Genomic DNA, 27,592 nt, shown 5'->3' with positions numbered 1-27,592 from the left:
CCGCCCCCCCCCACTCTCAGCCCCTGCTGCCCACCCCACTCTTAGCAATGACCCTACAGAGCCTGGGTCCTCACTCCCTTCTTCACAAACTTGTTTCTCAAGGGCTGGGGCACTGTGAACAGGCAGTGCTGACGCCAGATGGGAACTGCCAGGAAAAGCGTGTCGGGGATGAGAGAGGGTTTAGGGCCGAGGAGTCAGGTTTGCCCCAGGAAGCAGGGAGTAGGTTTGGGCTCCTAGGTAGGGACCACAGGGGCGTGGGGGAGGGGGCAGGCCTGCGGCTCCCCCCCACCCCCCATCCAGCCTTTCTCTGCATCCTTTCCACATCAGAGCCTGCTCTGCCCACCTGGGAGCTCCAGCTTCCCTGGGTACAGCCCTCCTCCATGTGCCCCAAATGTGGGCCTAGGGGGCACTGGGGCCCCCGGCTTGAGCTGGTGGGTGGAGACCATGGCCATGGCCAGGTCTGAGGGAAGCCTGTCCCATGCGGCCAGGGGCTTTGATCTGGGCCTGGCACAAGTGCGGTTTTGAAACCTGGGACCCCTGGCCAGCGGCGGGGGCACCCATGCCTACCTAGCAGGATGGAGGCGCCCAGCCCAGCCCTTGGAGGTGGGCTGGTTCCGAGGCAGAGCAGGGGCACACTGACCTGCTAGGGCCCTCCTGCTCCGGCCGGGCTGGGCGCAAGGATGCCGCACGGCCCCTCTGCTCCTGGGTTCAGAGCAGAATGTGCAGGGAAACTGCTCCAGGGGCCAGCCCTTCACTAGGTAGCCCTGTCCCTGGAAGCCTGGTGTCATCCCTGAGAGAGGGGACGCCCTCCCCTGGAGGGGGCACTAACTGCATAGTTCAGAGCCCCCGGAAACTTCCCCCATCAGAGGCTGGCACTGGCATCTGGCCCAGGAACTCAGAGCTGACCCACAGCATGGCCTCCCCCTTACCCCAGGTCCTGGAGCCAGCAGTAGCCCTCTGCGTCCCTGGGAGGGGTATCCATGCTCCACCCCCTCCCCCTCCATCCTGAGAGTCACCGCCCACCCCTGTGGAGCAGAACAAGGCCCCCACCACCGTGGCCCCTGCCTGGGAGCCCCGTGACACACCCCTGCTGCCCAGAGCGCGTGATGCTGGCTGCCGCGCTGGCCCCTTCCAGAAAGCAGCAGGGCCCCCAGCTGTTCCCCCACCTGGGGCATCCGGGGGGCAGGCCTGTGCCGGCCCTCATCGCCCAGCTGTTGGAAGCAAAGCTGCTGCTGTCCCCAGGCGGGGCCCAGGGGTCAGGAGCCCTGAGGCAGGCTGGCTGAGCACATTCCAGGACTGGCTTCCGTGGGCCCTGTCACTGCTGCAGGACTGGTCAGGGCTGGTGTTTGCTCTATGGGGCCCGAGGACAGGGCCAAGTGCTGGTGCCATGGCCCAGAGCTAAGCCGCTGGGCAGCTGGCAGCAGTCCCACGCAGGGGCGCTGTGGACCCCTCTCTCTGTGTGGCCACCTTGTGGGCCAGGACACCAGCTGCCGCCCATCCTGGGAAGGCCAGGACCACATGGACGGGCAGATCCTGGGCCAGCTGCGCCCCCTTGCAGAGCGGGAGGAGGAGGAGGAGGGGGCCAGGGCAGCCGCACCCGCAAGGCCGGCCTTCCCTGGGATGGGCTCCGAGGAGTTGCGGCTAGCCTCCTTCGATGACTGGCCACTGACTGCCGTGGTGCGGCCTGAGCTGCTGGCTGCCGCGGGCTTCTTCCACACTGGTGAGTGCGGGGGCCTGGGCGCCATTCGAAACCCTTCTGGCCTGGAGCCCCCTCCCCTCAGCAGGGCGGGGCAGGGGTCCTGAGGCCTTTCCACACCGGGGGCGCTTCAGATGATGGCGAGCGCACAGGGGGAGTCGGGACAGGAGGTGTGGGGGGCGTCCAGCGGGCCCCTGGGGTCCAGGGACAGGCCTTAGCAGCCCCGACCTGAGGCTTCTGTTGATCACCAGGGTGAGGCGGGGTGAGGGCTGTGGGGGTGGAGACAAGAGGCGCCTCATCCCGCCGAATGGAGGCCGGAGCCAGGCAGGCCCTCCTCTCTGCCACTGCCTTCCTGTGAAGGAATGTCTGCACCACTCCCCAGGCACTGCTATCCCCCCACTTCACCTTTGAGAAAGAGGGGTGCATGTGAGATCCAAGGAGAATACAGGGCAAAGGGGGCAGAGACCAGTGGGAGCCCCAGGGTTCATGAGCGACCCCAGATAGCCCTTGCCACATAAGGAAAGGCCACCTGGGAGCCCCACAACCCCAGCCTTGGGGGGCACGCCTGGCCTGGCGGGTGGGTACGGAGAGGCCGGGTGTGGGTCCGTGCTCCCCCAGGCCAGCAAGACAAAGTGAGGTGCTTCTTCTGCTACGGGGGTCTGCAGAGCTGGGAGCAAGGGGATGACCCCTGGACGGAGCATGCCAAGTGGTTCCCCAGGTGAGGACCCTGCAGGCCGCTCCTGGGGCTGGGCATGGGCCAGCTTCCCCTTCCCCTTCCCCTTCCCCGGGGTGGGGGTTCGAATTCTGAGGCTGGGGGGCCCTCTGGGGACAGCAGTTTTGCTGTTTCTTCCCTGATGCTCAACAGAGCCTGTCTCCAATACAGCCTTCCCAGCAAGTGCCAGACACTTGGTGAGCCCCAGCTGCCCTCCGCGGGGCACTGTGGGGCACAACGCGGGCTGGAGGGCTTCTCCTGCAGCCCAAGCCCGCTGCCACGAGGCTTCCCAACCTGCTTTGTCCAGGTGCGAATTCCTGCTCCAGATGAAGGGACGGGACTTTGTCTGCAGCGTCCAAGAGGCGCGTTGCCACCTGCTCGGCTCCTGGGTGAGTCCTCCCTCTCCTTAAGGCTCAGGTGGGCCAGGTGCAGCGGGTCCCTCCCCACCCCCACTCCCCTGTCTACTCAGGGCACAGACCTTCTCTGGCTCCTTTCAGGACCGATCAGGAGAACCAGAAGATGGGGCCCCTGCCACCCCCTCAGGTGAGCCGTGGTGCCCGACCCATGCTCTGCTCCCTGGGCGCCTGCGGCCTGCACTGTGATGGGGGCTGTTCAGTGCAGGGACAGTGAGGCTACTCGGCCAGGTGGGAGGGTGCTACCTGGGCTTGCTTTGGGGGGCAGGGGGCTGCACACAGGGGCACTGTGTGTCTGGTGCTCCTGGCAGAGGGGGGAGGCAAAGAAGTCCTGCTACCACTGAGTAGGCCACGGTGGGCACCGCCAATCCCAGGGCTGGCAATGGGGGCGTGAAGAGGAGAGGCAGCTGCGTACCAGGCCCCTCCCTCCTGGAGGTGGCTGCAGTCGCGACCCCACAGGGGAGCACGGCAGTGCTGTCTACACCCATGCCCAGCATTGCAGGGCAAGGGTCCGAAGGGCTCCAGGGTTCAGACCCTGGCTGTTCTAACTCTGTAGCAAGTGACTTCTGCTCTCTGAGCCCTGAGCTCTGAAATGGGGATGGTGCCAACCTCGTCTGGACCTGAGCCGGTCTGTGTGATGCTATGGGAGCAGCGCCTGGCCCATGGCGGGGCTCTGTCTACGGTGGTCTTGCCGAGGAGCTTTTGCTGTCCTTTTTGTGCGGTGGTGCCTCAGAACAACGGTTCGGGAAACAGGCCTCCCTGGGACGTCGACGAAGTGGACGTCATGGCCGCAAAGGCCCCGGGGACCGGCCACAGCAGCAAGCTGGCTGCCTCTCTCCTGTGACCCTGAGCCCCCCCGCAGCCCTCCCTGCCCTTGGTCCAGTGCCCCTTACCCTGCCTTGCAGATGCCGGGGGCAGCCCGGAGTGGGCGGCGTGGAGCCGGTGCCCAGCGGTGCGAGCGGTTCTGCGGATGGGCTTCAGGCCGAGCCGAGTCCGACAGCTGCTATGGCAGAAGTACCGCTGGGCGGCGCCAGCCGGCATCTCCGCGTCCCAGCTGGTGGCTGACCTGCTCCAGGAGGAGGATGGGGGCCCGCTGGTTGGGGCCAGAGGTGCGTCCCCGCCCTGTCCTCTCCCTGCTCGTCCCTTCTGGGCACAGCCCTTCCCCACGGCCCCACAGTGCGTGGCACACGCTCCCATGCACCGTGCAGGGTCTGCAGGGGCAGGTCACGGTGGCGCGGACTCTGGGCTTACGGCATGCCGTGGAGGGACAGGAGAGGGCTGTCAGGCCATGTGGGCTCCTGCCCCAGCCGGACGTGGCCTATGGCCCCCTCTGGGCGGGGTTTCACTTCCGCTGGCGGCCTCTAGTCTGTTCCTCACCACCTACAGCTCCTGTCCACACGGGTCCTGAGCTGCCCACGCCCAGAAGAGAGGTCCAGTCGGAAGGTGCCGGGGAGCCAGGTGAGGGGGGACCCAGCTGGGGCAGGGCCAGTGCCCCTGCATCCTGGGGGAGGGGGCTCTCCCCCATCAGCCCAGGACAGAAGGCGGAGGTCTGGGTGGGCACGGTGTCCTCGGAGGAAGCGGTGGAGCCCAGGCCCAGAGGGGGCTGCTGGCCGCTTGAACCGCAGGAGCTCGGGACGCGCAGGAGCAGTTACGGCGCCTGCAGGAGGAGCGGACCTGCAAGGTGTGCCTGGACCGCGCCGTGGGCACCGTCTTTGTGCCCTGCGGACACCTGGTCTGTGCCGAGTGCGCACCAGCCCTGCGGCTATGCCCCATCTGCAGGGCCCCCATCCGCAGCTGTGTGCGCACCTTCCTGTCCTAGGCCAGGTGAGCGGCCACGGAGCTACCCACGGGCAGACCCTCGCCTGGCCTGACTTGGGCACATCCCCGTTGGGCCTCAGAGTGTCGGGACGGGCCTGGACAGTGACCCCCAGCACACCTTGTCCTCCACCATCTCAACACCGGGGCGGGCCGGCAGGGCTGGGTGGCAGGAGAGCACTTCTTACTTCTTCCAGCTCCCTGGTCCTGGCGGATGTTGCTAACCAGCCCATTCCTTCCCTTGACGCTCAGATCCTTGCTCTGGGTCCTTCCCAACACAGCAGCCCGGCTGGCCACTGCCATTCTGCTTGGGCACTTTAACCACACTAGCTGGGCCCAGCTCTGCCTTGATTTCCCCAGTGATTGGGGGATAAGGCCCCCTGTCCAGCTGGGTATATAGGCTGCAGCCGGGCCCGGGGGAGGATGGCTCTGGAGGCCGCTGTTATCAGGAAGGGCCTGGGCAGAGACCTTAACCCGGCAGCCAAGGCCAGGTGGGAATGTGTGACGGGTAAGGGACGGGAGCGTGAACCTCTGACATTTATGGCTGGCAGGAAGCGCAGCCTCCTCCTGGTTGTCAAAGGATTCTGTGCCTCTCCCATCAATCTGAGAATCTCCTGGGAGGTTAAGTGGCAGGGGAGGGAGCTCCCTGCAGGCTGAGGCCCCTGGTCCATTGACAAGCCGAGTGGGAGTAGCCCACCCATCCCTCCTTCTCTCCCAGGCGCTTCAAGTGCTGGCCGCCACGCGGGCACCCTGCCCATCTCAGCCTGTCCCTCGGGCCACATGGCAGGCCTGCTGAGGACAGCTGAGCTGGCATCCAGAACTGCTGTCCCAAGTACCCGAACGCAGCCCAGGGTAGAGGGGAGCTGCAGACGGCATGGCAAAGCGGGTGGGTGTAAAGGAGCTTTACTGATGCTCAGATGCTTTTGGAGATTCACAATAAAGTGGTGGGTTTTCCCTGGACAGTCCTCAGCAGCCTCTGTGCCAGAACCGCCAGCCCTGCCCCCACCGCCCACCAGCAGGGCAGCACGGCCGGACGTCTCTCCCGTGCCCTTCGCGTCCAGCAGGGCCCCTCCTGCCCCTCTCCTCTCCCTTGTTCTGCTCTTCTCAGCGCTGTGAGGACAGACCATGTAGCCTCGGGGACTTCGGGCTGAGCTTGTAATTCACCAACTCCTGCCTCTCGGGGAAGGAGGTCTACGGGGCGGCGTCCTTTCTACTTTCTACCTGGGGACACCTTGGGGACACTGTTCTGTGTCCCTTCTGTGAACAGCGCCACTGGCTGAGGACAAGGAAGTTCCTTGCTCTGTGCAGAGGGGGCCTGTGCTCCTGGTCAAGCCCAGCCACCCACCCAGGGCTCCATCGGTGACCCCGGGGGCGGGTGGGGGCTTTGCCTGGGTGACAGCTCACAGCAGCTGGGGTGTGCAGCGTTTAATCAGGAGCCTGGCTGCTGGCGGGCGGGGTGTCACTGTGGGTTTATACTGACCTTCGTGGTGGGGTCACACTTTCCTGTCTCAAAATCCCCGTGGCCACCCCTCCCCCAGCAATGGGATGTGCAGGCTCGGGGGGTCCGGGGCAGGCATCGGCACCCGAGGGAGGGCTCATCGGACAGCAGTCCCAGGCCAGCTGTGGGTGACGGAGATCCCAGTGCTGCTGGAGTCTTCTGTGGCTTTTCTTTGTTTGTTTTATTGAAAAAGGAAATTATAAATTCTTTTGAAGTTGCAGCCATCCCTAGCCTGGCACTTGCCCTGATACCCTGGCTGATGTCCCATCACCTGGCCCCGGGGGCAGGTGCTCTGGCTACCTGCGGGGCAGAGGGCAGGGAGGCCCGCTGAGTCTCCTTGCAGTCTTCGGTGCTCCCTGGGGCTGGAGGTCGCACGCAGGAGGGATTGGAGCTTTTTCACTTACGCAGGCCTGTGGGGGCAAGGTGGGGGTGACGGAGGTCAGAGCGCCCTGAGGGGCAGCCCTTGGCACTGGGGCAGGAAGGCTGGGGCAGCCAGCAGTCAGCAGGGGCCACCGTGCCCTCTTGCCTCGGAGAGCCCCACATGCAAAAGGGACAACACCCCAGCAGACGAGGGCTTCCTGGCCTTTGAAAGGGGGCGGCGCTTCTCGGCCTGGCCCCGCCCTGTGTCAGCAGACACCTCTGGGCCACGGACCTGGGGTGTGTGAGTGCCCCCCCCCCGCCCAGGTCCTGGCCACCCAGGCTCCAACGGCTGTAGGGAGATCCAGAGGCCCGCCCAGCCTGGTGAACTCCTTCCGAGCCTCGTGTGCCCGGGGTGGCCTGCTCTCATACTCTGCCCTGGCTCCGGGGCCCGAGGGAGGGCTCTCCTGTTACTGGGATGGGACGCTTGCTACCTACCCCCCGTCGGCCTTGGCTGAGATGGGCCTTCACTTAGCGGTAGAAAGGGTGCGGCTACCAAGAGGGCCGCAGTGCCCAGGGGATGGCTACAGGAAGAGCAGGACTGTGTCCGAGGGCTTGGGTGGGACGGAGGAAGTACAGCTCTACGGGGAGCAAGACCCCCAGCCAGCTCTTGGACCCCGCATTTCAGGACTGTGTGGGACCTGGCAAAGGCTGCTTGAGAGGAGGTGGCCAGCAGCCCAGGCACCCTCACCCTGAGCAGGGGGAGATGGGGTGCACAGGGTCCTGGATGCAGCTTCTGAAGAGGAAAGAAGTCTGATTCTCCAAAGAAACCAATACCCCAAATCTCCTGCCGCAGTGAGACCCCCTAGAGAACAGCCACGTCGCCCTCTTGGGAGGTGACCTCTCCATGCCCCCTCAGCCCCCCGTCACAAAACCGTCTTAGACCCAACTCCATAGACTCTGCTGGGCTTTGAACTCCAGGGGGTGGGGGCCAGCCCAGGGACGGCACAGAGCCGATCTCAGAAAAGTGAGGAATATGTGGACGAACAGATGATGGATGGATGGATGGATGGATGGGTGGACAGACAGATGCCTGGTGAGGCTTCCACAAGGAGAGAGCTTCACGACTGTGCTAACCCACCCAGTTAGGCCCAGCCAGGGCAGGCTCTGCTGGCCATACTTACAAGTACACCTGCTTGAACAAGAGGTTGGAAGGCTTTTCATTGACATGGTAGAGAGGAAATGGGTCAAATCCACCAATGAAATCAACTGAAAGAAATCAAGACCCAAATAATGGAAAAGATGGCAGAACAGAGAACACACCCAGCCACAAAGCCCTGGTGTGGTGATGGCAGAGGTGGGGGTGAGCCTGGGGGCCCCGGGGGAGGGCAGGTACTGCCCCAGGTCCGGTCCTGACCTAGCCACGTCCCTCTGCAGATGAACACTGTGACTCCCCAGGTAAAACGTTCCAGTGGACGCTGACGAGCTCAGCGGGGGGAGGTGGCCTGGGGGGGACGGCCTGGGTCCTCGGGGCTGCCGGGAGCTTCACTATGACCCAGCCCTGCCCCCGCCACGTCCACGAAATCAGCCACCTGCCCCTTGAAGCTGTGTCTGCACAGCTGGTGGGTAGCTGGGCTTGCGGGGCAGAGCTAATGCATTTCCAAACCCCCAGGGCTGGCTCCCATCCTGAAACGTTTTAATGTAACCAACATGTGAATTCCCTGTTGTTCTCTCCCAGCCAGCAGTGGTCTGAGTGATGGCTTGGGGGTCACGTAGCATGAGAGCTGGGGGACCTGGGGGCTGGCCCAGAGCAAGTCTGGTCTCCCAGTATAGGATGTCATTTGGACACATTGACCGCCAACCCGACAGCCACCTGACTCCTGGGAACAGAAGCTCTGAATCCCCATTCTGACCCCAGGGAGGGTTCTGCCCACAGGAGCCGTGCCTTCCTGGGTGCACCCCGTCCCCACCCACCCCAGCTCTGTCCTCTGCGGAGTCTTCCCGGGAAACCACATCAGAGCCAGGGGTGTCAGGGCTGGCAAGAGCGCCAGAGCATTGAAGTTGGCAATCAGACCAAGGTCAAGGGGGCCCCCCTCTGTAAGCAGGAAGCAAAAATGCTGCTCAGATGGGTCCAGCTGGCACTGGGGGCCCGATGGGGACATCACGGCCAGTAGGGCCTGGTTCTCAGCTGCAAGGAGGCAGAGGGCCCCAGCCCTGCAGCACAGGAACCCTTGGAACTGAGGGCTGGGGTGTGAGCTGACCCCTGGTGTCCACAGCCCCGGGCCCCTCCTCATCTGTTCTCAGGGGGCTGGGCCATCCACCCTTCTGCTCAGCCAAGGACCCCTGAGGGCATGGGGATCCCTCTAAAAGGCGAGGTGTCAGGCTTTGCCAACAACAGGCCAGGAGAATGCCGAGTCACCACCTCTCCTTCCCCCTTCCTCCCCCGTTGCCTGGAGCATCCATGCCAGGTCGCTAAGAGGCTGTTGTGGGAGCCCGGCGGCCGCACACTTACAGCTGTCCTCCTCTTCGGTGAAAACGCGGACCACGTAGCAGGCGTAGACGAAGCCCACGAGCTGAAAGACACCAAGCGGTCGGGATGAGGACCCAGCAAGCTCCCGGCGTGTGGGACAGAAGCCCCGGTGTGTCCCGACCGCAAAGCCACAGCCCGTCCGAGGCCTCAGTGTCCTTGTCTGTACAGTGAACGAGGAGAGTGGGTCTGTGTGACTTCTTTAGCGCTGATGTTCCAGGCAGCGTCTGACTTCCTCTGGGGGGGGGCACTGCACGGATGAGGGTGAGCGGGGTAAGCGCTGGCCGATGGACAAGTCGGGAAGATGACCACCTGCTTTAACGGGAGGCTGAGGTGCAGAGAGAAGCCCTCAGAGACAGGACCACAGCTGATGGACCCCCAGACTGAACCCCCCTCTGGTTCCAGCCCGGCCATCACCCTCGGGGCCTCTTGCCGTAAGCAGCCAACCACCAGCTTTCTCCTCCTCGGGGAGGGGGCGCCCACGTGCAGCTCCAGCTGGAGAAGGTGGAGCCAGCCAGGCTGGATGGTTTGGCTGGAAGTGCCAAGGACCCAGCTCAGCAGGCAGGTCTGGGCGGAGTGGACAGGGCTGGCTGCTGCCCCGAGGGAGTCAGGGGCTTGACTGGCCAGAGGCTCCCAGGAGTACACTTAGACTTCAAGGGAGGGGGCAGGCGGGCATTAGGTGCCCCGTGGACACCCAGGCAGCAGGGCCGCTGTGGGAGGAAGGGCTCCAGCTGAGATGGTGCAGGGCTGGTGCTGCCTGTGGTCCAGCCTCTCCACACGAGCATGGCCCAGGCAATGCTACCAAGGGTGAGTGGCATTCACCACCATCCGGGAGCTGCATCCTCCTTAAGCGAGAATGAGGGGACCAGCCCTGACTCACAGCCAGAGCCCAGCAGCCCTGAGCAGAACTGCTGGTTTATAACTTGACAGTAAAACACATCTCAATGCACAGGGCAGCTAGATTCCCACGAAAGGCCCACAGCCCTGTGTGTTCACAGGGTTTTGGGAGGGGCCGGCAGCCCCATCTCATCTGGGAGGCTTTGCACAGGGAAGCAAAGTCAGCCTCCTCCATGGATGCTGGGAAGACTTGAGGCAGCCGAGGGTGGTGAGGTCATGCTGCCAGGCCTCTGAGCATCTCCCATACCAATCTACGGCCTCGGCCCCCAAGGATGCAGCTTGCAGCAGGAGTCTGATGGCAGTGGCTTGGAGGTGCTCCACCTGACCCTCCTCCACGTTCTCCACCCTTCGCAGTGTGGATGGTGTCCAGACTGCTTGGGTTGGCCAAGGGGGAGCCCAGCAGGAGATGGGAAGGAGAGATGCAAAGTGTGAATCCCTCGGTCCCGTCTCTGCAGGGCTGCCTCCCAGGGGCAGGGAGACAGCTCCAAAGAACTCTGCCTGGATGTAACTCTTCCCCACACCCCTGCAGGCCAAAGGGGCAACAGCTCGGTCTCTTTGCACCCCAAGGGATGCATGTGGTCCCTGGCATGGCACCCACACTTAGAACAGCCCCTTCACCAGCCCTGCAGGAGCCTCACCTAAGTGCACCCTCTCGGTCTTGTTGGGATCCCGACTGGTCGGGGGACAAAGAGAAAAGATGCTTCACAGGGGTGCCTGCTAGGAGAAGCTACAGCAGATCTTCTGAGAGAGGGTGGTGGGGTCTGTCTGTGACACTAGCACAGACCAGGACAGGGTGAGAAATGCATGGGGGGGGACAGGAAGGTGGCCAGCAGCACAGTGTTGGAAGCAAGGGGCCTCGGGAAGGACAGAGTTTCCAGCAGCCTTCCCGGGCGTGGCCGGCCCTGCACGAGCAGTGGTGAGACCTGAGGGTTTACATAAGCTCTGGGTCTTGGTTTCTTCATGCACAGATCAGGCCCAACAGTCCCCCTCCATGCCTCAGGGGAGGAGACAGACCTCAAGGTGCCGTGCCCCTGCTCTGGAAGCCGCCATCCTTCCAGGCAGCGGGTGGTGGGCCTGCTTTATGCTGACTCAGACAAGCTGCGCCCCCCAATGGACAGGCCAGCTTGAGAAGCCTTCCCCAACAGCCTTCCGGGCTCTACGGTGCTGCTGGGCCGGCCAGTAAGTGATGGTCCTCCCGGGAAGGGACCAGGGCCAGAGCTGGCCGTGGTGCTGAAACCTCCTCCTCCCCCCCCTTTCTCTATGGGGTGCTGGGGAAGGCAACCCCATGGCCACACCTCTGCCTTCCCACCTCCTGTCTGTCCTCCGGGCTCCACCCCCAGCTCCTCCCCACAGCTCCCAGAGGCCCACAGTGCCTGCAGACCCCTCTCCACCAGCACTGGGTGCCTCCTTTGGCAGCCAGACTGCAGGCCGACCAGCACGGGCTTGCCTCTCTGAGCCCTCCAAGACAATCATCGGAGGGCTGGCTCCTGGGAGGCAGAGCACGGACCAGCTGACCAGTATTTAGAAATTCACGTTTCATGAAAGGAACGTCCATCCCTGCAGGTGAAGGATGATAGCAAGCCATGGCTCTGTCTCTCCCATTGACACGCGGAACTCTCCTCCAGCAGCAGCATGTTGGAAACTCCCACCAAGAATCTTCGTGTGTTCTTCCCCAGCTTCCTTTTTGTGGCCTTTTTACAAATTCTGTAAATGACTTCGGAAACATCGAGGAGTATTCTTATCCAGCTGGTTCTTTTTCCTTCCGAGGAAGGCACCTGGGTTCCTGTGCATTTTCAGGTTACTGTGGCCCTCATTTTGCATCAGTGAGTGAGGTGGGCAGCACCAGGGGAAGGGAGGTTCTGGTTCCTGGCTAGGGGGGCAGCACGCTAAATGCCCCACAGTCTGATTGTCCATAGGGGCTTTAAAACCCGGAAAGGAGCAGCTCACTGAATTGCCATGTTTTCTCATGCCATGGACCACGACGAACAGCCACGGACGGCCCTAGATTCGAAATCCAGTTTCCAGTGTCAGCTGGTTACAGAACCTCTGTCCTATAAATCCAAGATCCACCCAGACACATGGGTATTCACACAACTGTCTGCACCAGGCAGGGTCAGGAGCCTCCAGACCTGACCAGTAAGTAACGTCCAGCAACCGCTGCGGACACACCCGCGCTGCCCCGCAACACGTCCTCCTCCAGCAACCGCCGCGGACATGCCTGAGCTGCCCTGTGTGTCCTTTGCAGTGCCCAGGAAACCACTGACAGCCCCAACTGAGCACATCCTGCATGTACATTCACCTGAGCCTTTACCTGCTTTCCCCATCATGTCCTTCCCCCAGTGCTTCCCAGTTTCCAGAACAGAAGCTGAGACACAGAGGTTAGGTGGCTCACTAAGGTGGCACCACCCGGACCCAGGTCCTCAGCACTGTCCAGGGCTGGAGAACCGCTAGCCAGGTTGGTCTGGTGTGTGGTGCCAGGCGCACCCAGATGCATGCTCTGAGGCTCTGGGGCGAAGCCGTCACCTCCTTGCCACTGGGCCTTAGGTTCTGTGGACCTCATGTGACCCACGCGGGCTTGGAGAGTGGCAGAAGTGGGGCAGGACAGGAGCGAGCGGGTCCCGTTGGACAATCACGTCAGGAGGTCCCGCGCCCCGCCTCCCCGGGTGCCAGCAAAGCCTGCAGCAGGGCCGAGCCCTGGCCTGACCGAGCCCTCCACCACTCACCACAGCCTGCACGACACACATCTTCCAAAAGGGGCCCGGTTGGTCAATGTGGGGACAGTGCTTTGCCATGTGAGTCCTCCAGGAGCCAGAAGCCATACATGGGATCCCAAAGAATTGTTCAGTTGCGCTTGCGGGTTGAATCGTATCCTCAGAAATATATGCTCAAGTCCTAACCCCCAGTGCCTGTGAGTGTGACCCTACCCTTGGAATTGACCTGTGTAGATATGATGAAATTAAGAGGAGGTTACACCGGGTTAGCGCACACCCTAAAGTCAGTGACTGCCGAGATTTAAGAAAAAGGGTAATGAGATCTGACGCAGAAAATGCACAGGAAGAAGGCTGTGTGAAGACGGAGCCGCGTCTGCCAGCCGACAGCCAGGGACGCCCGTGACACCAGAAGCTGGGACAGACCCTCCCTCGGCGCCCCTGCAGGAACCCCCCTGTGACACCTGGATTGTAGAGTCCTGCGTCCAGAACTGAGAAAAATAAATGTTTCCAGCTGCCTGTCATCAGTGCTTTGTTATGGTGGCCCTGGGAGACTGCAGGGTTGTAAAGCCAGAAATCCGCCTGGGCCTGCTCCCGTGGCCTGGCCGAGCACCGAGCAGCTGGCATCCCGTTCAGGGAGGAGCCCGGCATGGACACCAGGGCCCTCGCAGGCACCGGCCCAGCTCCTCCCAGTGCCTCTCCCCTCTCCACACAGGCGAAGTGCCCGTGCATGGCTGCAGGGCCGGCCTTCGGAGATGCTCCCCGGCCTCCCCTTTCTCCGGGGCCCTCCAGGCTGTCTGACCACCTCTGAGCCCACCGTTTGTTTCTTCGTGCTTCTTGCACGATCCCCGACCTCTGCTCCTGCTACTCACGTCCAGCCACATCATCTCACACCTGCATTCATGGATAAGGCACACCCCCGGGAAAGGATGAGCTCCCTGCAAGACCCCCAGCTGAGAACACCCCAGGGCAGACAGCATCCCTGTAACAGGCTCTCCCCTGCGTGCGTGAGCTCAGGACAAGCTTCAGACCCACCAGTACGCAGCCCACGGAAGGCAGCGCCTGGAGGAGGGACACCCCTTCCGTGTGGGCCCAGGAACAGCCTCCAGGGGGCGCTCCCAGAGGCTTCCAGAGCAAGGAAGGGGCTGCAGCCCATAGGGGGTCCCCTGGCCCCAGTGCTGGGGGCCTGGTGACAGGACCATGCTTTCTGGAAGACAGAGGCCACATGCTCACAGACAAGGCCAGCCTGGGCTCTGCTGACCAGGCAGCTGTGTCCACGGCCACAGGAGGGCATGTTGCAGGCATGCCCCACCCCCACCCCCCCCCCCACCTNGGGCTTGTGTGTCCCATCCCCCCCACCCCCCTACGGCCTCATCTTGGCTAGAGCTCCTTGCAGCCAGCTCTCTGGCCTCAGTCAAACTATGGCCTCCATTTCCTCTTCTTCAGATGGGTCCTCATCTCCCTGGGGGAGATGATGGGGAGAAAGGGTCTCCCCAGGGCTCGAATCCAAAGACGTTGGGCCTTGGTGGAAGATGGGAATCTGGGCCCCAGCTGCCTCGTCACTGCAGGGAACCAAGAGCAGGGAGAGCCGGTGGTCCTGCGGAAACCCCTGGGCCATCCTGGTGGGCACCCCCAGAGCGCACGGCCCATGGGGCCGTTTCCCACCCTGACTAGGGCTGGCCTGTGCCAACACTGAAATTCTCCAGAAATGACCAAGTGTGGTCTCCAACACGGGGTCTCAGAGGCAATGCAGCTGCCCCCCGTCCCTCTCCACTGGCTTGCCCTGCGAGACCAGCCGCCCCATGGTGAGGACGCCCAAGCAGCCCTGGGGACAGGCCACGTGAGGGGACCTCCAGCCTTCGGGGGAACGGAGCCTCAGCCGACGGTCTGACTGTAGCTTCGTGAATGATTTCAAGCCAGAACCAGCCATTTAAGCCATTGCCAGACTCCAGACCCACAGAAAGATTTGTTGTCTCCAGCCATGGTGTTTCAGGATAATAGGTTACAGTGGCAGCCAACAGCTCCTACAGCTGCCCGCCAGCTCCGCGCTCCCCGTGTGTCAGCCTCACCGGGCTTTGGCTTTCCCCGTCCACACGCTGGGGACACGAGGCAGGCACAGGAGAACGTGTGAGTGACATCAGCCACGCTGTGTGCTGGTCCCCTGCGTCCCCCCAACTGCAGCCAGCCAGAGGCCAGGGCGCCGAGCACCACTCTGAGTGATTTCAGACTCTCCCCTCAGAACCGGGCTCATGAACGTGGGAGACGTAGTTTCCACCACACCGTCACGGGCCTCCACCGGACTCAGCACTGCGGGGCTGAATGCAGACAGCAGACGCCAGCACAGCCGCGAGCCGGCGGGGAAGGGGGGGCTCCGCAGAGGACCCCGGCTTCCCGCGCACTTGGTGCTTCCGTAGCAGAAGAGAAAATGAGGCTTGGAGAAGCCACTGGTTTACCGCTGGAGTCAGTCCCGGCAGCTGCCCCAGTCCCCAGGAGAATCGCTCCCACAGCCTGGACGGGGCAGAGGGTGGCGGGCATTGGCCCAGCTCCTGAGGCCTGCAGACTCTCGTGCCCACTCCCGGCCCCTGCGTTAGATCACTTCTCTTTTCAGGGCTTGCAGATAAGATACGGAACACCCACTTTAATGTGAATTTCAGATACACGACGAATCATTGTTTTAGTGCAAGTACGTCACAAATACCACATGGAACGCACGCACGCTAACCCTTACTTGCTGCTGATCTGAAAGTCAAGGTCACTGGGACCCCGCAGCCTTATTCGGGGGATCACAGCCCCCTGTCAAGACAGCAGGTGCAGCCAAGCCGCGTCTCCGCGTCCCTCACCGTCAGGCATCCGTCTGACCTGGAGGAGGCCGTGATGGAGCCTCCCGGGCGGGCAGGGGACATCAAATACCATCGTTCTGGTCCCCCACCCGCCCCACAGCATCAACAGAGCCTCTGGGTCTGTCCCATCTTTCATTCTCATCCCCATCCTGGGGCTGGAGCCAGTTTTGAGCCCATTTTACAGAGCAGGACACTGAGGCCAGTGGCCCAAGCGCACAGGTGGGGGTGGGGTGTGATTTCTTACCCGTCAGGCAAGGATGGGGACCCTAGAGGAGGTAAAGCTGGAGGCCTAGGCCCACAGCAGGATAAGCCCCTCCCCCACACCCGCTCCCTCTGCCCCTCCTCCCCCCCAGCCCCTCGCTCACCGCCACCAGGATCTGCAAGGCGCTGTGCAGGGCCTCAGCGTAGCCATGCTCCAGGGCACAGCCAACACCTGGCAGCAAGGCCTGGCCATCAGGGGGCTGAAGGCCAGCCTCTGCCTCCTCATGCAGGCAGCCCGGGCCATGCTCACGCCACCAGGAGCGGTGCCGGGAGAGGTTGAAGGTCAGGAGCTCGCTGTCCTGGGGTGAAGTTGGGACCAGGTGAGCAGCAGGGACCCTGCCCACCTACCCAAGGGTGAGGGGTGCCCTGCCCTCCAGCCAAGGGAGGCAGGGACCCCAAGGGCCTCTCAGTCACTCTCCTGCAAGAAAGCCTCCCTTTGCTGGCTCTGGCCCCTGACCCTGCTCACAGCCCCTCCTCCAGGGAGGCGTCCCTGCCCGGGTCAGACCTGGAGGTGTGCTCTCACAGTGCTCTGGGCCCCTCCTTCACGTCTTCGGCCATCACTGCCATTTCAGGTGTTGGAACTAACGGTTGTCTTCCCTACCCTGCTGCCCCAGGTGCGGCCCCACAAAGCAACGGCTGGTCGGCCCCGCAGTCCACCTGGAATCGAACCCTGCCCGCATCCCTGACTCTGAGCTTCAGGCAAGAGTGAAATAAACCCTACGGACAAAGTGCCCAAAACAGCCGCTCAGGATTGGTTCACCACCGATGCTTCTAGCACCCCCGGCTTGGATGTGGTGCCCCTCGTCCGCGGGACAGAGCAGTGGGTTTGACCAGAGGACAGCCCGGCCCCCTGGAGGTGTTCCCACCTGCACCCCTCGCAGCCCCGGTGCCTCTGCTCCCTGGCCCCCACCCTGCCTCTCCTGCCCGCTGCTGCCCTGGCTCCAGGGCCCCTCCTCCAAGACCACTTGCCCACCAGTGCCCACAGCCCCCCGTCTAACCATCAAATGACTAGTCTTCCCCAAACCTTTCCTGAGTCCCTCTTGGGGGCCAGGACTGGCCTGGGTGACGCGGCCAGGGCCATGAATAGACCACAGGGGACAGTGACCAACGAGCAGGTGCATATAATGTCCACGGGCATCTGCCCACAGCCCCTCAACTTTACTCACCTTCGCGAGTCCCCCCACGTCCAGGTAGAAGCAGATAATGAAGACATTCCAGGTGACCCAGACGGCCGCCCACACAGCGTACTAGAAAGTCGAGAGACGGGGGGAGTGGAGAAGGCGAACTCAGCTCCTTTTTGCGGGGGGACGACCTGCGTTTGCGGAGCACCTTTGGAGGAGACTTGGAGGGGGGGAATCTGCTTCCCAAACCCGGCAGCCAGGATGCTCCGTTTGGAGGGTGATTTCCCCGAGCCCACCCCGGGACCGCCCACCCCGGGACAGCGGAAGCAGCTGAATCCTGGGCTTCCAGCATGTTCTGGTGGTTTCTAGGACAGGATGCCGCCAGAGGCCCCGCTGCTGTCACCCGGCCCACCTGCCCGTGGGAGGGGTGTGCGGGCACAATGAACTCACCACCACGATGTAGCGAGGCCGGTACTGGACGGTGCCAAAGAGCCCCAGGATGACCACGACAATGTGGACAAAGGTGGCCAGGATGGGTGCCCACTGATAGCCCAGGAAGTCGAACACCTGCCGCTCCAGGGCAGTGACCTAGGGGGCAGCGTGGGCGCCTGAGGGTCAGCAGACCCCCGAGGGAGCCCCTGGCCTGCCCCTCCCACCCCGTCACCACCACCCAGCACCTGCTATGGTCTCAGGTCTTCCAACATAAGTCTCCAAACGCTCTGACCGGCCCCCAAGCCTCATCCTCGAAAGGCCCTCTTTGGGGAAGCACCGTCCTGGACCCCTCATCCCGAGAGCGGGAAGGCCGGCCGCTCTAACTCATGGGGTTGCAGGCCCAACCACAAACCAGGGCAGGACACGTGAGGCCCAGTCACGCGGCTCTGGGGCGCTCTTGTCAGGAAGTGGACGCTGAGGCTCCGTGGCCTTCAGGCCAGCACCCTCCCCGTCTACGGGGCTCTCTCCTCACTCCACGGACTGTGCTGGATTCCTGCCCTCCAGCCCCGCGGGCACGGCCAACAGAGGACCAACCGGAGGCAATCAGACATATCTGAGGACCTCGATGATTTTTGAGGTCTGTCTTTTTGGTTTTTTAGTCGTCTCTACACCCAACGTGGGGCTCACGACCCTGAGGTCAACAGTCCCATGCTCTGCTGACTGAGCCAGCCAGATGCCCCAGGAATGTGACGTTTAATCCGCAGGGGAAACCTACTGGCTCTGAGCGCCGTCATGACGCCAGAGCGCACGCAGGATTCACACATTCATTCGCGCATTCGTTCATGCATTCTGTGGGCCTGGCTCAACACCAGGAGAAACTGGGACCACAGACTGGGAGAAAACACAGCCAAATCTGCACCCAGCACCTTCCCATCCATGTTCAAGACCAGACGCGTCCGGCAAGGGCTGGAGGGGACTAGCCACATCCTGGAAAGACAGCAGCTGCAAGCAAAGGGACAGCATCCTGGCAGGGCTCCGGGCTGCACTCCGTGACTTCCCTGTGTACCCACTGTGTGCCAGCATGCCATTGGCACTGGGAGAGCCAGTCCCCGACCCAGAGCCAGCTCAGCTGTGGGGGCTGAATGGAGGCTGCCTATTCAAGTCCTGGAGGAGAACCCCTCCGAGTAAGCCCTCCTCTGGTCCCCCCCACAGGCTGGAACCATGAGCGAGCGGGCCAGGCGCACCTCCAGGCCCCACACTGCCCTGCACTACAGCGAGGGATGGATAGCGCCCAGCAGGGTGGACCTTTGTGGACTTCACAGCTGCCCTGTCCCCCACAGGAGTGCCTAGCCCTTCCTCCACGCTGGCTCCCCACAGGACCCCCACTGGCCCCTGGAAACAGCTGCTGTGGGTGCACCCTGGGCACTGCCGGCTGCTGTGTATGGCCCCAGGGGGTTGCAGCTATTACCAGGGGGACATTCCAAGGATGTCCTGCAGAGGCTGGGGTCTGTCCTAGGAGACAGCTGGGAGTGGGGAGCGGGAGCGGGCCTGCGGGCAGGGCACACGCCAGGCTCTGGGCTGCTTTCCTGAGTGCCACAGCCCTCCCACCCTGCAGGCCTGCAGTGGCTGGGTTGCTCCAGACCAGCCCCCCGTAGCTGGGTGGCTTGGCCAGGAGGCAATGGGCATCGTCTCCTGAGAGGTGGACGGTCTCTGAGGAGAACCAGGGCCAGCCAAGCCCCCCCCTTCTGTCTCCTACTTTGCTCTTAATGCCCAGTGGGCATACCCAGGGTCCTGCCGGTCAGGAGACTCCCCACTACTTGCTCTGCACAGAATGAGTGGTCTATTACCAACACCACCTCGAATGCTCGGTAAAGAAAAGTTCTGGAAGGGCGTGCGGTGCCGTCACCGTGGTTAAGAATTTAGGCTTCAATCGGAGGCGGATGCTGTCTGACCACGCCGTGTCCTCTGTCCCAAGGTTGTGGACCCCAGGAGACAGCCCTGGGGCTAAGGGTGTCCCTGCTTGGTGGCCCTCCAGGAAGGGGACGGAGGTCAGAGGGCACTAGCAGGTCAGGAAGGGGGGAGGGGGGCTGACTCAGGGCTGCGGACAGGCCGGGCAGGACGCACAGAGACCGAGCTGCCCACGGGACGGCCGCCTTCGCCTTCGCCACCTGGGCTCATTGCATGTCTGTCCGTCTGTCCCCTCCCAGGGCATCCATCTGTGACAGGAGCCCGCGGCTGAGGGAGGGACGCTCACCAGGGTCTCCAAACCATCCTTCCTCCCCACAGAAAGTGGTCCCGGGAGGCACAGCGGCTCACCAGCTGCTGCCTGGCCTCCTACCTCCCCACCCCTTCCCTTATCTTTCTTTTCAATTCAGGAGAGAGAAAACGCACGCGTCACTGGCTCCCAAAGCCTGCACTGATCCTCCCAAAATGTGGGGCCCCCACGCCCACCCCACTGCCCCAACACGCACACATGCTTGTGCGCCCCACTCCCCATGGGCACGGCTCACGGACTGCAAGCCCCTTCCTCCGGCAACGCTCCAGCCCCCTTCCCTGCCTTCAGAGCTGGCTGAGGGGGGCGGTCCGCCTTCTCCTAGCCTTCCCAGGGGTGTGGACCAGCACTCGCCCTCGGAGTGCTTTCTCGCTCTTAGAGGGCCCCCCAGATCTCCAGGTCAGTTGGGGCAGCCCATCCCGTTGTCAAGGCCAGCTGCATAGCCACCCCCTTCCACAAGGCAGGATGTCCCGGCTCCAGCTCAAGCCTGGGTCAGAGGGCAGAGAAGTTGCCCCAGGACATCCACACTGGCCAGGATGGCGGCACGGGACTCAGGGTCCAACCAGCATGGCACCCACTCAGAGGGCCACCTCCGCCGCGACAAAGTCTCACGGACCCCGAGACGGAAGAGCGTCAGATCGGCCTGCCCCTCTGGAGCTCGGAGCTCGAAAACAAAAGCTGCCGGCACAGAGCTGCTCGGGTGCCACGGAGAACAGCGTTGGCCCAGGAAACTTACCGCGGCCTCCCCCTGGGGAGTACCGGGCCCACCTCACCGCACCACAAAGGGGAACGAAAGAAAGCATCAGGCTCGGGGCTTCCTCCTCCCACCGTCTGAACCAAGACGGGGTCACAGCTGACAACGGCCAAGTAGGAAGGAAAGAATTATCCAAGTAGAAGCTCCCTGACTGTCCGACTCTGGATTTCGGCTCAGCTCGTGGGCTCAGGGTCCTGGGATCGAGCCCCGTGTTAGGCTCAGCCGGGAGTCTGCCTGAGATTCTCCCCCTCCCTCTGCCCCTCTCCCCACTCCCGTGTTCTCTCTCTCTCTCTCAATTAGATAAATACATCTTAAAAACAGAAAAAAGAATCATCCAAGGTGAGGACCCCAAGGAAGGGGCAGCAGAGGTCCCTCATGGAAGGGAGCACGCAGTAGGGCTGAGTCACGGTACAGGATGGAGACCGCAGCTGCGAGCTGTTTTCAGGGGATGAGGACAAGCAGAAATGAAGCCCCCTGCCCAGGACCCCCCTCTCCTGGCTCACCACGCGGCCCTTCAGGTGTTCGCAGAGCTGACCCCGGGCAGGCAGAGGGTCCGTCTGCGTGCAGATGTCGCCCTGCGCTGGCCCAGCGCCCAGCCCTTCATGCGCCCCATCGCCGGTCAGGGGCCAGCAGGCCCTGTCTGGGCTGGGATCCCGGTGCTCAAGGAGGCCCACAGAACTTCCTCAGTTATACAGATTTTGGGAAAAGAGACAGCGTCCGAGGGCAGAGATCCTGCCTCCCCCTGCCTTGGGAGGGCCCAGCCCAGCCTGACTGGAGAGCCGAGGGTGGGGGATTCGGGGCTGGAGCTCTTGGCGAGCCCCACACAGGACAGCCCCACGACCCCGGGCCCCAGGGGTCAGGGACCGGATGGGCAGAGGAAGCCTGGCCAGGCTGAGATGCGTGTGGTGGTGGGGAGGGGTGACTAGAGGGATTGGCACGAGGGGCAAAGCTCTGGAAGTGGGGGGGTCCCAACCACTTGGGCCTACGCCGTGATGGGGGGCCCTGCGGGGCAAGGAGAAAGAGACATGCACATGCGTGTACGCACATACGCGTGCACACATGCGTATGCACATCACAGCCTTCGCGGGCACAGCTGGCCAGCACCATCTGTTCCCGACACAGAATGAAATTACGTTCTGAGCCCCAGGCCTCCTCTCTTGCCCAGATGACCCTAATCGAGGGCCTGGGGTACACGCCCTGCTTCAGCACCCCCTGCCAGTGCCACATGCTAACCCCCAGGTCCCCTGCCAGCCCCCCCCCCAGCCCCTGCACCATGTCACCCCTGGCGCTGTTCTCCAAGGCCCAGGCTCGTGCCCGGGTGCGTCCCTGCTAACGGCTGTGCTCCGGACACAGACCCTACAGCTCGGGCACGTGTCCGGCACGGTGGTGGCCACGTAGGGGACGCACCAGGAGGCTTAGCACTCCATGGTGCCCGCGGCGCGGTGGCCACATTCTTGAGGCAGGGAACAGACGAGTCACTTAGCGCTAGTGACTACCTGCCCCAAACCGCGTTCGGAGCCCAGGCTTCCCTCCAGCCACGTGGTGGGCACAGCCTGGGAGACCTCCGCCTTGCGCTCTGGCTGGCTCCGAGCGGGCAAAGTTCACGCTATTCTTCAGGGAGAAGACTCCCAGAAGAGATGCTCGGCCTTTGTCCAGGAGCTTGGAAACGAGAAAACTCTCACGCTTGTCAAACAGAGAAAAGAAAAGCCACAGGACTCCCCCCACGGCGCCCCCACCCCACATACAGTGACTAGAGCAGAGCTTCTCCCTCCTGCCTCCCCCTCCCCCCAGCAGAGGAGCACAGGGGTGGCCAGGACAAAAGGCCTTTCATAGCTCCCTGCTGCTCTTCAGTTGGGCCCCGACTGGCCATGTGGGGACACAGCTCTGTCTCGGCCCTAGAACTTGCCTGGCTGAGACCCAGACTCTTTGAAAGCCCCGTGTCCAGGGGACCCTGCTGCACTTGGGCCAGGGTAACCCTTTGCCCTTGGTGTCACGCAACTTCTCTGGGGCTTGTGGGGGTCCCCCGGTGCACCATCCGCTGTCCACTGTGGAGCTGAAACAGGCAATGTGACCCTATCTGAGGCTCCCAAACCCCGAGGCCACATCCCTCACCCAGCATTTCTACTTCTGCTGCCCCCAGCCCCAGGGCTCAAGTCAGTCCTGCCTACGTCCCACACACCAGACTCAACACATGGAAACCAAAGGCACACTGTCCCCACCCCCAAAGGCCACTCTGCTTTATGGTGTCCAGACGCACCCAGACTGCAGATCTCCTGATCAGCCTGGGTTCCTCACCCTCCTTCACCGCATAGACCTTTCCTTCCCCTTTCCCGCCTTCCCACCCTACCCCTAAGGGACTCCTACCAAAACATGGTTGGGGACACCTCAGCTCCAAGCGGGTTGTAGCTCCCTGTTGCCCATGGAATAGTCCTGCCTCTACCCTTTTGCGAAGCCCAAGCTATCTCCGGGTCTGTCCAGCATGAACCCCGTGGATGTCCACCTCCTCCATCCTCCCATAAGCCCCACCCCCTCAGGTTTCCAAAGCACTGAGTGGGCACCCACAGGGGACCTCTGGCCGCTCCTTCCTTCCTCCACGTGGGACACACCAGCCTCTATCTCAGCCCCCTGCCAATTCTGCAGGCAACCCTCACCCCCACGCAAAGGACAGGAAAACAACAGGATGCCATGTGTGTGGGAGGACTTTCTGCTTAAAACTTCGTCCTCCTTGGGCCTTCAAGCTTCCCAGGGAGGAAGCCCCCTGCCCCGCGGAGCCAGAAGCCCACCCAGCCTGGCCTCAACAAAACAGCATTTCCCCTTTAAGATGGGAGACCCTAGGGCTCATCAGGATCTCCTCCCCAGGCCCGTCGCCTGGACCTCTGTGGAGCACTCCCCTACCCCACCCAAGGCCTCCAGCTCAGGAAATGGGAATGACCAGGCCGCCTGGAGCTCCGAGGGCAAAATGGAAACTTGGCCAAGGGATGCCCAAGTTCTCTGACAAAGCTCTGGATCCAGGGGACCAGCTAATCCCCAACGCAAAAGGCGCCAGAGTGCAACTCTGGCCCCTGGCTCGCTCCTCTTCTCTCCTCCCCATCTCTCCGGGACAGGGGCGGGGACGGGGCGGCATCCTGCAACTTCGGAGGCCCCGAGGGCGCACAAGGCCGCGTTCACACACCCCTGACACACATACTCACCTACTCGAAAACTCNCCAGCTCAGGAAATGGGAATGACCAGGCCGCCTGGAGCTCCGAGGGCAAAATGGAAACTTGGCCAAGGGATGCCCAAGTTCTCTGACAAAGCTCTGGATCCAGGGGACCAGCTAATCCCCAACGCAAAAGGCGCCGGAGTGCAACTCTGGCCCCTGGCTCGCGCCTCTTCTCTCCTCCCCATCTCTCCGGGACAGGGGCGGGGACGGGGCGGCATCCTGCAACTTTGGAGGCCCCGAGGGCGCACAAGGCCGCGTTCACACACCCCTGACACACATACTCACCTACTCGAAAACTCACAAGCACACCCCAGCCCCAGGCTGTCAGGCCTTAGGAAAGGGCCACCGCTCACCCGGTGCCTGGCGCTGGCTTCGGAAAGGGAACGCGCACGCACACACAGGCCCACGGTCCCTGCGCTCACATTCGGGGCCACACGCGCCTTCCGACACGAGCGGATGCCACGCGCCACTGCGCCCCTCCCCGACCGCGCCGCGACTACCCGGCTAGGGCGCGGCCCGGGCTCCCCAGCGCCAAAGGACGCTCCTCGCCTGAGGCGCCAGTCAGAGCAGGGTCCAGGAGCCCCGCCCGAAGGCTTTTGTTCCTCCTGGGTCCCTTCCAGCTGTTCCCCGGCACCTGTCCCCGCCGCTCGGGTCCCCGCGACCGTCCCCCTTCCCCACGAGCGCACACACCCAGCGGGGCACTCGAGGTTGGCCGAAGGGTCTATCGGGGTCACGNTTCGGGGGCTTCGCGCCAGTTGGGGAGGGACGCGGGACCCCTTCTTAAAGCGGCGATGGCGCGGCTCCTCAGGAGGCTTGGAGGGGCTACCGGCGAGTGCAGGATCCAAGCGCTGCGAGCCTGCCCCAGACAAGTCTGACAAAAGCAGCAGCCCTCCCCTCCCCTGCCTGTCACCTCCCACTAGGCACCTCCTTCGTCTGCCCCCGTCGACCTCCAACCTCGTGAAGCCCCAGGTGCACCCCGTACCCCAGGCTCCTGGACGGGGTTCAGAACTCAGAGGTCCCCTTCCAGGTTGAGGACTCAGGAGTAGGGGGAGGGGTGGAACGGTCTACCAAGAGCTCACCAGCCCAGAGGCTGTGGCGAGACCTGGAGACCAAGTCTGGTCTGTGTCTGGGGCAGGGCAGGCTCAGGCCTGAGGGGTAGGGACCGTGGGGAGCCCCCACCATTGCGGGCAGCCTTGAGCATAGGTCTGTGTGTTGGAGGGAGGGCTGGGGGACAGCCCTGCTGTGCGAAGGTGTGGAGGCGGGACTGAGCAGGGCCTGGGGCAGATGGGAGAAGGGAGGCCAGGGAGGGGGGATGCAGAGGCTTTGCGCCCCTCCTGGGTTGAATTTTATCCTTCAGTTGTAGGGAGCTGCTAGGGTTCTAGACCAGTGTGAGCCATAATCAAGCCGGTCCTCAGGAAGTGAATCCTATGCTGGGAGCCAGGAGGCGGTCCCTGAGCAGAGCACACGGGGTCAGCCTCCAGGGCAGCACAGCAGGCGACACTTCGGCCTCGGGCCATTGCTCTTGGCTCCCGCAGTCCAGGGCCCAGGGTCCCAGCCCCATGGTGATGGCGTCCCAGGCTGAGCAGCTCCAGCCTGCAAAGGGACGTCTGGAGCGCTCTCACTGCATACGCTCCGCTCCTAGGAGATCTGAGCACCCCATTGTCGCCAGCCCCTTCACAGGGCGGCCAACTGAAATCAGCTTCCCATGGTGACCTCAGTTCCTGACCCCACTCATGGGATTTACAAACCACCAAGAGTTCTCACCTGTATGATGTTGGCTAACAGTCCCAGAGTCCACCAGACAGAAGAGCAAGGCCAAGCTCTGATCTCTAGCAAATTAGAAAGAAAGCCACACCAGATCTCCAGCCCGGGCTCTACTGAGGGGTGCGGCTCTCAGACCCCCATAAATAGGAGAGGTTGGGAGGAAAAGTTTGGTGGAAGGGGGGAGTGTTCTCAGATGGTGGGGTTTGCTGATGGGAGGGAAGGAGGGAGCATGCAGGATGGGGCACAGGAGGTCCCTGGAGATCACTCAGGACAGCCTTAGTGGGGCTGGACCAGGGGAGCAGAAAGGGCCTCAGAGGGGCGCCTGGGTGGCACAGCAGTTAAGCGTCTGCCTTCAGCTCAGGGCGTGATCCCGGCGTTATGGGATCGAGCCCCACATCAGGCTCCTCTGCCATGTGCCTGCTTCTTCCTCTCCCACTCCCCCTGCTTGTGTTCCCTCTCTCGCTGGCTGTCTCTATCTCTGTCGAATAAATAAATAAAATCTTAAAAAAAAAAAAGAAAGGGCCTCAGAAGAACCCCCCATGTGAAGTCCAGTTCCTGATGGGATGACTCAGCAGGCTTTGGGCAGGGCGGGGGGAGGGCTACAGTGACAAGACCACGCATGGGAAACTTGGNCCTCAGAAGAACCCCCCATGTGAAGTCCAGTTCCTGACGGGATGACTCAGCAGGCTTTGGGCAGGGCGGGGGGAGGGCTACAGTGACAAGACCACGCATGGGAAACTTGGACTCACTGCCCAAGGTCTTTGATCTTATTTGCAAGTCTTGGCCTTTCAAACACACCGAATGAAGGGACTTCCTAGGAAGATGTTCATAGATTATCCAGTGAAGTGAAAAGAATAGGTGGGAAAATAGTACGTGCATGGGGCCTCTCAAAATCAGCATCACAGACATGAGGGGACAGTGACTCTGTGCTGTGGGGGTCCTGGGCACTATGGGGGTCCAGCAGCGTCCCTGGGCTCTTCCCACTAGATACCATGGCATCCTCACCGGTCGTGACAATCAAAAATGTTTCCAGACACGGACAAATGTCTCCTGGGACAGCCCTCACAGCTGTAAAATGTGGTCTCGATTTCATCACAAGGAAGGTGCCGTGTGTGCTCCTGGGGGTGGGATGGCAGGTCTGGTCACCAGCTGACAGCGTGTGAGCTCTTGGTTCCTTGGCTTCCTGGAATATCTCTCCCGGATATGTTCTCCCATCTGCACCAGGATGTGTGGGCGATGGCTGTCACTGTCCCGTCTGCAGGCAGGAGATGGGACAGCCCGAGGCCCACACAGGACGCAGGAAGGATCTGTACTTCCTAACAAGCACCTGGAAGGGAAATGCAAGTCAAAGCCGCAAGGAGACAGCACTTCACACCCACCAGGGCGGCTAGAATCCACCCTCACCCGTGCTGCTGGGGATGTGAGCGAGCGGGTACAGCCGTGTGGAATACTGCATGGCAAGCTCCTGGAAAGGCTGACTGTATAGTTACCATAGGAACCCGCAATTCCAGGCACATGCCCAGAGGAAACAAAACAGCCAGAGGAAAGCTTGGGCACCCGTGTTTGTAGCAGCACCATTTGTAAGAGCCCAAAGAGGAAACGACCTAAGTGTCCCTGAACAGGTTAGCAGGTCCTTCAAAGTGTGGTCTCTCCACACAGCGGAGTATCACTCGGGTATCCGTAGGAATCAAGTCCTGATGTGCGCGATACTGCACGAACACCTAAACATCACACCAAGTGCAACCAGCCACCGCGACTATCTGCTCTTCCTCCTGGAATCAAACGCCAGGTGAGGATGGAACGGGGCCAGCCTCTCCTGCTGGCGCCACAGACTATCAGAGCTGGCAGCCATCACCCGTTCCAGAAGCCGAAGTCTTCGGTGGAGGGGCGGGGGTCCGACCAGAGCAACTGTGGCAGTGAGCTCTGACGTGGGGGTCAGCGCAGGATTGATGGCGTGCACTGCCACGGTGGGGTGCACGCTGCATTGGCAGGGCAGTGGGACCCCCAGGGTGCAGAGTCACCCGCTTCGTGCATAAGAAGGCTGTGACGTGCCCAGGTCACACGTGGGCAGCACAGCAGTGTTGGGACCCAGCCTCAGGGCGGTGAGCCTTCGCTCCTCACTCCATGTGCTTCTGGCTGAGCATTACGGTTCTGGAAAGCTGAGTGGCGCCAAGCCTCGTTCTGCATAGACTCCCGGAGGAGAAGCCACCAGTCAGAGCCCCCCACCTGCCTCGCCCCCGCTGGATTCAGGGCAGCCCAAAAGTGCAATATGGTGAGTCGTAAGCAAAGCAGAGATGGGCTGTCTCTAGGCCCCCCTCCAGC

General features: G+C 62.5%; 2 protein-coding genes across 2 annotated transcripts in view; one reads left to right on the top strand and one right to left on the bottom strand.

Moving 5' to 3' along the window:
- BIRC7 (baculoviral IAP repeat containing 7) overlaps positions 1–5,661 on the top strand; it is a 14,006-nt gene extending 8,345 nt beyond the window's left edge. The window contains exons 6-13 of the mRNA XM_034640156.1: positions 935–1,720; positions 2,315–2,414; positions 2,716–2,797; positions 2,906–2,951; positions 3,727–3,930; positions 4,208–4,279; positions 4,447–4,645; positions 5,355–5,661. Coding sequence (XP_034496047.1) covers positions 1,354–1,720; positions 2,315–2,414; positions 2,716–2,797; positions 2,906–2,951; positions 3,727–3,930; positions 4,208–4,279; positions 4,447–4,640 — 1,065 coding nt within the window. The 5' untranslated portion in view covers positions 935–1,353 and the 3' untranslated portion in view covers positions 4,641–4,645; positions 5,355–5,661. The remainder of the gene's footprint in view (positions 1–934; positions 1,721–2,314; positions 2,415–2,715; positions 2,798–2,905; positions 2,952–3,726; positions 3,931–4,207; positions 4,280–4,446; positions 4,646–5,354) is intronic.
- Positions 5,662–6,611: 950 nt separating this feature from the next.
- NKAIN4 (sodium/potassium transporting ATPase interacting 4) lies at positions 6,612–26,726 on the bottom strand. Its single transcript, XM_034641563.1, has 8 exons — positions 26,675–26,726; positions 24,197–24,285; positions 17,296–17,433; positions 16,891–16,971; positions 15,829–16,023; positions 9,004–9,064; positions 7,676–7,760; positions 6,612–7,287 (listed from the first exon to the last, which is right to left on the bottom strand). Exons 1-8 carry the CDS (start codon positions 26,724–26,726, stop codon positions 7,239–7,241), a joined length of 750 nt encoding a protein of 249 aa, XP_034497454.1. The 3' UTR covers positions 6,612–7,238.
- Between the last annotated feature and the right edge of the window lie 866 nt (positions 26,727–27,592).

This window comes from Ailuropoda melanoleuca, chromosome 13 (genome assembly GCF_002007445.2).
Source record: "Ailuropoda melanoleuca isolate Jingjing chromosome 13, ASM200744v2, whole genome shotgun sequence".
In the NCBI taxonomy this organism is placed as follows: domain Eukaryota; kingdom Metazoa; phylum Chordata; class Mammalia; order Carnivora; family Ursidae; genus Ailuropoda; species Ailuropoda melanoleuca.
The sequence above is the reverse complement of the archived record's forward strand: the minus strand, read 5'-3'. Positions and strand labels throughout refer to the sequence as shown.